Raw genomic sequence first — 13,617 nt, forward strand, 5'->3', positions numbered from 1 at the left:
ATCTGATGGAAGATGCTTTTTAATTTAGAGGCTTGATGATTCTGTTCATTGTATAGACCATGATGCACGAGATGCTTCTTCACTGCTCGGATTAGGGATAAAGGGGTCCGATCAGCTGGGTTTGCGGCACAGTTGGGTAGGTGAAGGACAGGGCATTCGAAGTCCCGATGACCACTGCCAAACATATGGGTGGTAATTATATTGATAAATTGAATGTGATCATTCGTCCAGTCACCCATTCCTATATCGCTGGCCTCCCCATTAAGAAAATTGCCCACTTAATTCGTATTAGCGTTGCTAGTTTTCAGTTGCCCTCGAGAATCATTTGTTCGACTGCCGTAACCGAATTCTACCAAATTCCTATCGGCCTTACTCTAAGATTCATGCGTCATCATTCTCACACCCTTTCTCGCATTACGTTCGCATTTCATGTATTCACCCAAATTTAATTGGTAGCCCCCGAAATTCCCTCCGATAGTGTTAGGCGTCTTACAAACCATGGTCTCCCCGGCGAGATAAATGTCTCTTTCCGAAATCCATTTGCATGCTCCGCTAACCGGCGACAAAGATACTTATCGCAGGGCCGTCCAGAATAATTGCACAAATATCCACCCTACTAAATATGGGATTCACTACACGTCCGATAGACTTATGGTACACATATACGCGATTTACATCCGACTTATCTCTCTATCCGGGAGAGATTACCTATGCCCTCTTCCGGTCCGCGTGTAACACCTCCGTTCACGACCCAGGGACCACCGTTCATATCCTGGAACTCTCCTCAGGAACTCTCCTTAAACCCTGGGATTTACTTTCAAGGCCTTACGTGTCCTGGAGTACATCGTTACCTCCCCTGAGGCTGTCCAGTACCGATTAAGGTACCTTTACAAAATAAGTATGAGGACTTATTCGGGACACTACGGCTTGCCTTATCCGCCCTTTGGGTGACTCACCCCTGACCCTCGGCTTCTTGCCTTTGGCATAACTTACTCTCCACTGCACTGTGCCAATCTTCCCCTTCCCCCTGCCGTAGAAACCTCTCACTGCCTCGTTACCCAGTATTACCTAAGCGGGAAATCTAACAGTAGCCGGTACCACTGGCGGAAAACGTGCATATGCCCTGCGTACGTGACGGTGTGTCCCTCTTATTATTCCGGTCTGGACGTGGGTTTAGAGAAGTGCATCTGTGTCTCATACAGTCATGCTGGTAAACGTTACGCCATAGGAGGCGGGCAAACAAGCCGTCTGTGCCTCAAAATGCCCTGTGCCAATATTGTTGGAGTAATTATTGGCGCTAACTCGCAAGAACGCGAATAACAGAAACGCATAATTTATCCGAACCTAATCGTAATCTCAAGTCCTAATTGCTGCTGCACGCGTGAACCTTATCATCAGTTCTCGTATACAATCCTAGCAGACCTTGAACCGCTCTTGATTTAATCAGACATATGATCTAGAACCAATTAACACGCATCGATCTGCCGTCTGGTTGTGATCCACCGTATCATAGTGAATTACTGAATGCTCAAACGGAAATGCCTCCTTGAAACTCGTTCGATAGCTTCTGATGGGCTACTAGTTACCTAAACAAATTATCTATATAGAGTGCCAGAATATTGTCATAGGGTCCCTAGCCTTTCATAGGGAATCTAATTTAAATCATCCTATTAGCAGTAAACAATGCGCATCAAACGAAGTGCAGTCCTAGATATCATATAGCATGTCATATTTAACTGTCTACGTTCTTATCCCGTTGCAACTTTCCACAACTAACCAGGCTCCTATACGTGACCTTCACCTACCGCCCGCGCCCAAATTACGGCTAACCCACTGCCCTGTTGTGGCCGCTTTTTACGCCCTCTGGCGGCTCAACGCCCGCGTCGGGGACGACGATACTGGCCGCCGGCTGGCGTCGCGTCGACAGTCAGTCAAAGCCACGCCGCGATGGGCGCGTCATCACTCGCAGTGCAGTGCTCGTGCGTGTTGTCTCTTCTGGCCGGGTGGATTCACCGGATGTGTCAGTGAGTGTGAATCTGGTAAAATATCGCTGCAATATCTCCCTGTTCGACATCTCATCAGCTCCATTCAACGTAAGTTTTTTTTTTAAAATTAAATTCCTGTCCCATTTAATCGTTCCCCAACAAAGGTGGTCCTTTCTAGTATTTATTCTACAAAAGCACAACGATCGGTACCTATATTAGTCGCATATTAGTTCTAACCACAAACAATTCTACATCTACCTATTACTCGACATTTCGCAATTTCACTGACGCAAAGTACAAGGACCATCTCAAGTCGCAAAGTGTCAGACCGTCAACCTCAAACCACTGCTCACAACTCTGCACCTAAGTAACAGAAGAAATTCCGCCGTAAGCTCAAGCATTCGTATCTGTCGAAAGTCATAACTCATAGCCATATTCATAGATCGATCGCATGAATCATCAGTCGCCACCTTAAACCATTACATTCCTTTCAACCGTATTTACCTGTTCAAGAATTGATTTCGACTTCGCAATTAACTCCTACAGCAATATTACCAATGATTTCGCAATGCAACCTTTAGTGAGTACAGCCTGAATCTACACCCTTAATTTCACAAACGTTCCAGCCTCAAATCGCACCTGACAGCCGCCAATGATAAATCGAGCGAACCAGTTTGACCAAAGACAAAGACATATTCAATGCTGACACGCATCATGTCATCAATCTCAGCGTCAGTGACTCTGAGCTGCTTATTCAAATTTTTGCATCCCGTTCTCGACCTAATCGTGAACTCCAACTGACAATAACGTATTTACTGGCGGCTCTGACATGATTTCGAAATTCAGATCCTAATGTGCTACTAGGGTGTCTGGACCAATAAGTTCAAAGTAATTTAAGTTTTCCAATTCCAATTGAGAGTGCATTTTATGGCAGCCGAAAATGTTTGGCAGTCGTCACGGCACGGCAAGCTGGGCAGAGGGGGGGGGCAAGGATCAGGGATTGAGCAGACTTTTCAGCAGCACTCACATTCTGGAGTTCCTCTGCGCTCGAACTGATGAGACTTCTCGCGGGTGACCCCGGAGTCCCGGACTGACGGCGGCTCCCAGATGGCGTCTCCGGCTCCGGCTGCAGACTGCGACTCTCGGCTGCTCGACTGTGACTCTCGGCTGCTCGACTGTGCAACTCCTCCTCTGGTTGGGTAGCGCACCCTTTTATAGTTGGGGGGGGGGGGGGGGGGGTGACTGCCACGCCCTTGCGCCGTCATCTTCCTCTGCCTTCCTCTTGTGGGTGGGCCCGTAAGATGGCGCCCTCTGTCCTGTCTAGTCACCTTGCTCCTCTGCGTCTGCAATTTTTGGCCGTCGAATCGTCTTCGTGTTGAGTGCTTTATCATCTTAGTAGTCGCTGGCATAAACCAATCCCCGAAAGGTTGGTGATTTTCGAGTTTTAATTTTGATTCTTCAATTTCATTTTATTCAAACTTTTGTTTCCTTCCGTTTCGTCTGCCGGCAACGCCCCTTGTGACGTCACTCTTGCTCCGCCCACTGACGTCATCTTGGTTTGGAGGGTCTGTAGAACAGCGCCTTCTGTCCGCGGTGGGGACGTCCTGAACTACGTTTGTTTCGGACAACAGCGCTTTCTGTCCGCAGTGGAGACGTCCTGAACTACGTTTGTTCCGGACAACTGTTTGCTAAGCTTAGCAGATTCCGTTGCAGTGAGACGCACTGTTGTGCTACCATGGCTACGTGAGACCCAATGTGCTACGTGCCTTAAGCCTGCGCGTGGTCTCACAGTGTGCCGACGTTTGCTTGTAGCTTCAGCTGCTTTGTAATGACTACCAATGACTCATCCTGATGTGACTGTCTTCAGAGGTGCTTGTCTTAATTGGAGTTTAATGGCGGCCCATTCTGTGCGGACAGTGAGAAATGATTGGGGAGGGTGGACCTGGGGACGGGTGGGAGGAGGAAGGGAATAATGACAAGGGAGGGAAGCGTGCGGCAGCGCTCTGCTCAGCTGCGCGTCACCGGGCCGACCGTGCCGAAAAGATATTACGTTAGATGGTCAAGATGTAGCGTGCTACATACCGCAATACACCGGCGCTGTGCGGGACAGGGTGTAGCGCGGTGCACGGGTTTGTAGAGAAGAAAGATCTTCAGTGAAACGTAGATAGATGGTGAAAGCAATTTTAATATCGCTACATGTAATTTCAAAAGCATTGACAATGCTTTTGAACTTATTATACAGTCTGTACCCTGTACTATTGATAATGCACATTTCCGATACACGCACCTATATGCAGGTCGGGACTCACAAAGCTACTAGTTAGTTCTTGTTAGCAGGTCAGCGGCAATCCCGTAACGAACTATCATGTGATCATCTATTGGCCTACCCGATCGCATTGTTTCAGTCTTGGTAAAGACAGTGCGCTCGGGTAGGGGAGCTGAGGACACAGCGCCGGTTCCCAGAGCCCAGTTGGTATCATTTGCGTGCGGCGGCCGGTCGGCGGGGGTCGTATGTCGCCGCCTGCCCGTCACAGCACTAATGAAGCCTGCCCTTGGGCGCGTCTGGCCATAACGAGGAGACCTGGCCTCGGAGACCGGCGGCCGGTGTTTTGCGGCGGCCGAGTCAGCGCGGCTATATTAACATCTTTACCTGCACCATCGCTGCGGGCTGTGTAGATGTTTTATATCACAGGCTCTTCTTGGAGGTCATCTTTTCAAGAAATGCACTTCCTGGAAATGAAGCGCTGGCGCTACTTGCCGCTCCTTCACAGCAAATGTAATATTTGATAAGGACGCAGGAACTATTTCAAAGTTGCTGGAGAGTGGAGGGGGGGGGGGGTAACCTCGGCTCACACATAGCTAACAAGAGGTCTATACCGACCTTTTAGCGAGTATGGGTTTCTAAAAGGTGCGGTAAATGTTCTCTACCGACCAAATTTTGATAGTAATATAAACGACAGCGACCGCAGGCAGGCTATCGGATTGGAGGCCACGACATCCGACCTATAAGCCTATGGTAGCGTAGCGAAAGAAGCAAGAGACTCCATCCGTAGAGCTTAAACCGATAGGCATTTGGCGGGGACATTGTTCCGCCCTCAAAAAGTTTTTTTTTTGTTGCTGTTGTTGTTGCTGCACCTATCTGGATATTGCCGCGCGTACCTCCGCAACTCTTAGCATGCTATGATGAATCTTTTACGCGCATGTTCAAAACATTCCAGACCCAGACTGTCAGTTAAGATTCATGTCAAGTGACCTTGCCTAAAAAATGAAATTTTCGTTAAAAATACAGTTGCACTAATTTACTGGTAGTTTTGAAGCTCACTTACAGCAATTAATCAGCTTGACAGAATACATGAAACACATCCGTACGAGCTGCTATATCGCTGACATAAGTCAACTCAAGTCAATTTTGGCATATTTGCCAGTCAAGGGAAGATGATGAATCATATTTGGTTTAGATGAAAATAATAAACCTCTGGAGCATCAATTATCTAATAATGTCGATTGTCGAGTACTGAATTGGAAAGTTGCATCATTTACCACTGAGGTCATCTTAGAATACGAAAGGTCACCAGCATAGTTCTGACAATAGCTTTTGGTAGAGGTCTAGAACTTTGAGAACACCACTGATGTGTTCAGCTCAACATCCATGGACAGCATCACAACTCAACTGATGCGCAATATCACTTTCTGGTCAGGCCATGACCTCGACCCTAGGTCAAATTTCAAGTTGTTGACATTTCTAAAGGTCAAATTACAGTTCATTCGACACGTCTCAATGAGAGAAACATGATGATCGTTAAAGCTTTGTGCCAAAAGTTACTACATGCAGCTTTTATAACACTAATTTTGACAGTAATGCCCTATGGACGCCATACAAATGGAAGGGCAAATCTGAGGTCTCATCAAAAGAATTAATGAAGAAGTAAGAAACCTATCGAATGTCTCTCTGAGACTTTTCAGTTCGATTAGTTCATGGGCACCGAACAGTGTGCCAATTTGTCCACAATCAATGTAGCGCAGGCTTTTCGGGTCAAATTTTGACCTCGCAATTAAGGTGCAAGGGATCTCCTGTTACGGATGCCTGTTTTAGTTTTTGGAGCATGATGCTGATTGGTGACTCAGGCGTTCACCGGTGCAGCAGTGCCTGTCTCTACTTACTGTGTCCGGCCGACGGGTCTGGCGGCGCCGGCGCCCAGCCTAGACCAGACCCGCTGCCAGAGCGGACTGCGCCTCTTGAGTCGCAGCTGGGCGCCCGTGGTCGGCGACAGCCACGGGCCGGGCCGGCCGGCGCCGCGCGGCACCGCACCCTTCCGTCCGCGCAGAGCCATCGCCGGCCGTGCACTGACACGGCGGGCAGCGACGGCTGGGCGCAGCGCGCACCGATACCGCTCCGCGCACAGCGCACCGCAGACGGCAGCTCGGCACTGAGGGGGCGCTGGACGAAACGCAACCGCCGCCGCAGCTCCCCAACCGCTGTATTCCCCTTAATTTCCACAGGCGTCTCGCTAGAGGTGTTGTTTTTATTGAACCATTTGTTCAGTATGAAGGCGAAATAATTCCTTCTCAAAATCACTATTCCCAAAGTGAAGTAAATTGACATTTTGCAATTATATTGATCAAAAGCTTTCTGCTTTCATCAGTGAACCAATTGTAAGGCATGTCTTTATTCATATCTTAAACAATACATCGGAAAATGCAAGCATTGCAGTGCCCAGTGCACCTCCTGTTGATGAAAAAACTGTTTTCGGGGCTCCTACTGCAAACGATGCCTAACAGCATTGCCGATTGGAGCTGGAGTCACTGTGGTCAGTCATGGTACTAGTGGGCCTCGGCGGACAGCGTCACCAGAGTCTAAGTAGGCGTGACTGGTACCTGGAGTGGCGACACCGGGCCTCAGGCGTCATTGCGGCCCGGGGTGGGTCGGGGTTACTGAGGTCTGTACGGGCGCCACTGGGGCCTGGGAGGGCGCCAGTGGGACCTGGGGTGACGACACTGCAGGCAGAGGTGAGGGTAGTCGGAGAGGGCGTCGCTGGGACCTGGGGTGGCGCCACTGTGGTCAGGGGTGTGGCTAGTTAAGTCTGGGAGGGCGCTACTGAAATCTGAGGCGGCGCTGGGGTCTAGGAGGGCGCCACTATGGGTAGAGGTGGCGCTAGGAGGCATGTGATGACGCCACTAGAGTCCGGGAGGGCGCCACTGGGACCTGAGATGGCGCCGCTGTCGTGGAGAGGTGCAGCGCCACTGTAGGCGCTAGTGGGGACTGGGAGTGAAATCTGGGAGGGCGCCGCTGAAGCCTCAGGCGCCATTGGCACCTGAGGTGTTGCCTCTGGGGCCTGGGATGGTGCTTCTGGGGCTGGAGGTGGCACTGCGGGGGCCTCAGGGGCTGTGCAACATCCTCCCGACGAACCCAGCCCCACCCTGGATCACACTTCCCTGTTTCGCGTTGATGGTTACAACTTCAGACACAAAGTGGAAATCATCTTTGTAAAAGAAGAGCACCCCTCCAGGGAAACCGTTTGAGCGTCTTATCGCATCCAGCTTCGATGATTGTCATGATTATTAGCGTAAAACAGCACTCTTGCCTGTCTTTTTGTACGTTTGGATGAAAAGATTTACGGCCGCGGGAGCTAGCTGGAAATAAAACAATACATAGATAACATGAATCAGTTTTTGTCCTGCACATTAAATTGGACACATTCTGTCTGAACATCTGGATCTTTTTCGAGAATAACTTCAAAGGGCGAACGGTCGCTGTTCGTCGTGCCTTTCACAGCCCTAACATAACTGAGTATCACATATTATGCTAATGTCTTGACCTAAGTTTTTTCGGCATTCCATGCTAAAAAAAAAAAAAACGCTACCACGTCAAAAGAATGCGGTTGTGTTGTGTCCATTTTCATAAATTTAATTTCGGCGTCCTATAATTAAGAAAATATTCACATCCTATTGACTCTGCGCTGTGTGGTGATGCGGTTTGGGGTGAGTAGAACGGTAAGCTAATGGACTGGTCTCACTCGGTCTGGCACATACATGATACACCTGTCTGGATATTTTCTGTATGTCGCTTATTTCATTGTGGCGATCTCGATCGATAGTGCGTGGTACGAGAGGCTGACGACTTAGATAATTAGGAACAGGCAACTTTTCTATCGCATATCATTGCAAAGTTAATTTAAGAAGTCAATGATGATCTTAAAAGGACCACGATAGCTAAATCTAGGGTATTATTGAACTGCGGAGAATCAAGTCCCAGATCACCGTCCGTATCAGACTGACAATCTGCATGCACATTGCACATCATGGGGCGCTGGCGCCGAGCCGCAGAACTCACCACTCGCTGGCGATGCTCGAGTGCCGGGAGACCTTTGGGGACATCTGGAAGTCCTCAGATTTGTAGATGAAGGACTCTCGCCGCTGCGGCATGCTTTGTAGCACGAGCCCAGACGGGGTCCCGCCGTCTCCACCGCGGCCGGCGGCTCCGCCTCCATTCTCCAGGTCAAAACTGCAACGAAACCAGGACACAGTGTGAGACTAGTTAGACGGTCAATACTGACTGAGGACCTAATCTAGAAGCAACATATTTTGATGAGCACTTACATAAGTGCATTTCTGGCTCTCCCTACTCTGACATCGCAAAATTCTTCCAATCTACCGGCGCACAAATCACTTCTACTCATAAAGCGTCTCTCCATTTCCGCTACCCGAATTTCCATCCGCCGATCTTTCTACGTTAATTTTAAAATTAAGAGATTAAGTCAATTTTAATTGGTCTGCCTCTAAATGAGCTGAGTCCGGCCACACAGCTGTACAGAATGGAGTTTCACAAACTAACGCCCCTACAGTCCTACAGGATCATATAGGGCCGCTGAAGCGAAGTGAGAAAAGCGAAGAACGCGCTCGACTCTCATATACCTACTCGTGAAATGTTGGTCTGCGTTTCTCGTCACCAAGTTTGCTCGTTAGTAGTTGGCGACAGAGACGGTTTGCGGTTGGTGGCAGCAGTCTTATGTGACCCATAGGATAGATATAGTGATGACGTCAGCGAGCCGCCGGTGCGATAGTCGATAGCCGATGAACGTTGACGGCACGAATATTAATACATACCCCTAATATTCATTTTGAACAATGCCAGTATAAGAGGCAGGGTTATATAATCTGAAAAATAGAGTACAGATGGGACAATGGAAACATCTCTCCTTAGGGCTGGATAATCTCAGAAATCTCTTCATTTAGAACACACGGAGCTAACATTATAATTTTAGAACAAGTCCGTGCTAAGGAGTGTCTGGCCAGGATCAAAGGTGCTGATCTCTGGGCTGGGCTGGGCTGGGCCAAGCTGAGCTGTAAGCACCTACTTATCAAGCCAATACCTAGCTCACTCCTGGAAGCCTTACATTTTCCACGCAAGAGGCTAAGCTCAACCCTACAAAAAAATAAAGCATCCCCTAAAAGGAGTGGATTCCAACAAAGCCTTCATTTTCCAGATGGTCGGGATACGGCGGAGCCGGCATTCCGTGGCCCGGGCCGTGCAGACTAGGAGCCTCATGCTGACCTGTCACGGATCGCGCGGCTACTGCTGTCATGAAATAGCCGGGTTACGGCGCCACCGCACTACTCAGTATTGATGTGTGACGAGCTAGAACGAACGGAGCGGCATGCCCGGCCGTCTACCAATACTATAAGTCACATGACGTAACTGGAGGCGTACTTAGATCCGTGAAACATTTTCATCAGTAATTTGGCAAATAGCTTGCAATTTGGCAAATAATTTGGCAGTAATTTGGTTATGTTGATGGTTTTAGACATTCAATATATATGTAATTTGACTAAATGTAGCTAATATTAAGTGTACGCAGGCTTGCTACCAAGAAATTGTAAACACATGAGAAAATATTCTCACGGGCTTCATGGCCATATTGACCAAAGCCTTCATGCTGACTATTCATTCCAATGGGTAATCAGCCAACAGCAGATCGATCATCCTATAAATACGTATCTCGCCCGCTCACGGCACCGGGTATTTCCTGCAGGAGGCTGGCACGAATATCGACCACGAGGCTATTGTCCGATCCTGGGCCTGTATTCACGTCGACATCTTACGATCAGTTTTCATCGTACGATCGATTTGGTATTCATGTTGACCATCTTAACTTTTTATCGTACGATCAGTCTGGATATTTAGGATACTTCTAATTCACGTTGACAATCTTAAGATAATTTGGTATTCATGTCAAAAGTCCTAGGATTTATCCTACGACCCAACTTAAGATGTCGTAGCAGTTCCGAAGATTTTATTTTTAGCAGCATATTCCGGGACGACATAGAAAATGGATCCTCCGTCAAATGATACAGCAAACGAAATATATTCAAACAGTTATTAGTGAGCTATTCTTAACATTATAAAAGTACCACAGATTTGGTATGCTTCAAAGTTATTATGAAAATTATTTTACCATTAGGTATTATAATATAATACAAATGATCATATGAAGAATAAATCGATAAAACATGCATGTTAACCCGCGCCCCACTGGGGTTTGCCTATAACACGCCCTACTGGGGGGGGGGGCTATTCATAGCCCCCCTCCTAACTCCAAAACTACTGGGCCGATCGTCAAAAATTTAGCTACCTTAGGGAAATGATTGAAGTATATTGTGACAAAGTTTAAAAATATCGGTCGGAAAATTTTTTGAGATATCGAGGTTTTAGTGACGTCATAATTTCTCATTTTTCGACCAAAAACAGCATATTTTCAAAAAATCGTATAAAATCACAGAATAGACATACAGACATGCCGTAAACGCCATTAGACTGCCAATGCCATGAGCAATCAAATGGCCATCTTCGATTTTTGATTATCGTTCTGAATTGTCCAAAATCTTGAACTGAATCTTGGCAATTTCTCGTGAGTCGTGACTTCTTCACGACCATGATAAATGCATTTCTTAAATTGATTTTTTTTTTTAACCAAACACGTACACATATGGTAAAATGAATCTCACCATAGTGTTATACGCCCAAAATTACCCATTAAACATGTGTCACAGGCTGCGAATATCAGTTTTGATTTTCAGGGATATGTGCCTACCCGGTTGACCTGACCTTGACCCTGACCTATGCTTGAATGACCCCTACATGGATCTGACACTCATCCTTATATCCTCCAGCCTTATATGAAGGATTGTGTACCGTTTTGACAGAGTTTATGACGAGAGGCGCCCATTGCGAAGTCCTGAAGTTCATGCTACTGAAAGCCCGATTTCAGGTGTTTGACCTAACCTTGACCCGACATTGGCTGTATGCATTGGCTGTAAGCAGCATGCTGATTGGCTGACGATGACGTGGCTGCAATCCTGTGCAAGGCACGCATTCCTCTGCAAGGCACTCTTTTCGGAACGAGAAATGGAATATCTTCGTCTAGGGTGATCGTTGAGCCGTAAAAGCTCCTGATTTGTGCTAGTCTCAGCTCAAGCTACGAAACTGCTAGTCCAGTTCAAAACCCCATGTTAAAAGTGAACTATTTCCTTAGAATTTGTTCAATGGAATTTGGTAGATATTCATTTTTGCTCACCCTCTAGGTACCATGCAACACTACTTCTATGCCAATTCATTAACTTTTTTGAAGGTGGGAAGGTCCTTTTAAGCACGAACCACCCTACTAGTCGGTCCCCAACGGTGCACCAAATTTGAGCGCGTGTACAATTTTGCGCGTGCGCACGTGCCAATTGCGTCACAATTGACTTTTGCTCGGCACCCTCCTAAGCGGTTCCTAAAGCCTAAAGGTGTACCAAATTTAAGCGCAATCGGCCCAGCCGTTCTCGAGATCCGGAAGCGGCTTCTTGCGCGTGCGCACGTGCGAAGTGCGAACAGGGTCACAATTGACTTTTGCTCGACAACCTCCTGAGCGATTCCTAAAGGCGTACCAAATTTAAGCGCAATTGGCCTAGCCGTCCTCGAGATCCGGAAGCGGCCTGCTGCGCGCGCGCACGTGCAACCGGAGTCACAAATGACATTGCTCGGCACCCTCTTAAGCGGTTCCTAAAGGTGTACCAAATTTGGGCGCAATCGGCCTCGCCGTTCTCTATATATGGAAGCGGCCTCCTGCACGTGCGCACGTGCGAACGGGGTCCCAAACGACTTTTGACCGGCACGCTACTAAGCGGTCCCTACCGGTGTGCCAATTTTGAGCGCAATTGGTCCAGCCGTTCCCGAGATCTAGGCGCGACCACCGCACGTGCGCACGTGCAGAAGTATCCCTAACGTGACACATGGAAATGCATTGCCTGATGAGTGCCTACCCACATGCCAAGTTTCAGCGCAATGGGCACGATAATTACATAGTTATTGTAATTGCTACAAACATGACATCTCTTTATTATGCACGTGCCATGGTCACCCACTTGCATCGAGAAAAGTCGTGTCCTCGGCAGAATGGATGAATATACCCTACAAACATATTTCCTGGTAAATCGATCCTGTGCTTACTCAGACATAATCCTCTCAAAAACGTAAATTCAGCAGAACGACTTTGGTTTCTGAGTTGACATCCTTGGCTTCGCAAGAGCCACATGACACGGCGATCACCCAGGTGCATCAAGAGTAGTCAATTACGAGGTAGGAGGGATGGGGCTACCAAACAAAAAAGACCGCGGTTCAATCGGCCCAGCGGTGGCCGAGATGAAAGCTTCTCAAAAGCGTTGTAGGGCAGGCCGGTCCGAGCTGTACCACTCATACTGATATTTTCCCGTTACATTGAAAACTCTTTTTCGCGCTCGCTCGCAAGAAAAAAAAAATCATAAACAACAATTTTAATACCTAAATATACAATTCATAAGCATAGGTGACGTCTTACGACAGCTCAGTGAGTAGTCGTATCTTCCCAATACCTTCATCATTAAGGTCTTACGATCATCTTAAGATTCGACTTAAGATGTCCCGACGTGAATCGCACTTACGATCGATCGTACGACAAATGTCTACGACCAAAATTTTGATCGTAAGATAAATCTTAACTGTTTGCGATGCCAACGTGAATACCAAATTATCGTACGACAAAGAGCGATCGTAAGATAAATCTTACGAAAAATTCCGACGTGAATACGGGCCCTGCCAATACATAGCGAGGTGAATTATAGGGATCACCTGAGACGTTCCCGGCCATCAGCGCTGGGACATGCTGCAGATGGTGTGGCAGATTGCTTTTTAAAAGAAGACGCAAGGGCCGAGTGCCAACCGGCCTCTCTTAATGACGTCATTACTGGTTCAGAGCCACACGGAGTGACTTTATCAAGTCCAAGTCACGTTTCCAGCTTATCCTGCCAAATAAAAACTCAGACGTGATTTCGCATAAAAATCATCAAAAGACAAGTGCTTAAAATGTTAATCAAAGGCACATAATCGAGATATGTGCAATGTGCACGGCCCACTTCTTTACAACTTTTGATTTATTTATGTTCAATCGCACTTGTAGAGCCTATCCACAGAAAGCCATCTCCATCAAAATGTGCCTCTGTCCGCCTCATCATTCCTGCAGCGTGGAGCTGATTTCTGTCCCGGTTCATCCGGTTGGGTTCATCATTGATTCACTGCTGGATGGCTGTGGAGAAATCCGCCGCGGACGTCGGCCGAGGC

At 47.6% G+C, this 13,617-nt stretch overlaps 1 protein-coding gene across 1 annotated transcript in view; it reads right to left on the reverse strand.

The window, feature by feature from the left end:
- LOC122380081 (cAMP-specific 3',5'-cyclic phosphodiesterase 4C-like) overlaps positions 1 to 13,617 on the reverse strand; it is a 65,701-nt gene that overhangs the window by 18,613 nt on the left and 33,471 nt on the right. Inside the window, exon 2 of the mRNA XM_043362878.1 lies at positions 8,317 to 8,487. Coding sequence (XP_043218813.1) covers positions 8,317 to 8,487 — 171 coding nt within the window. The remainder of the gene's footprint in view (positions 1 to 8,316; positions 8,488 to 13,617) is intronic.

Source organism: Amphibalanus amphitrite, unplaced genomic scaffold (assembly GCF_019059575.1).
Source record: "Amphibalanus amphitrite isolate SeventyFive unplaced genomic scaffold, NRLGWU_Aamphi_draft 000091F_arrow, whole genome shotgun sequence".
In the NCBI taxonomy this organism is placed as follows: domain Eukaryota; kingdom Metazoa; phylum Arthropoda; class Thecostraca; order Balanomorpha; family Balanidae; genus Amphibalanus; species Amphibalanus amphitrite.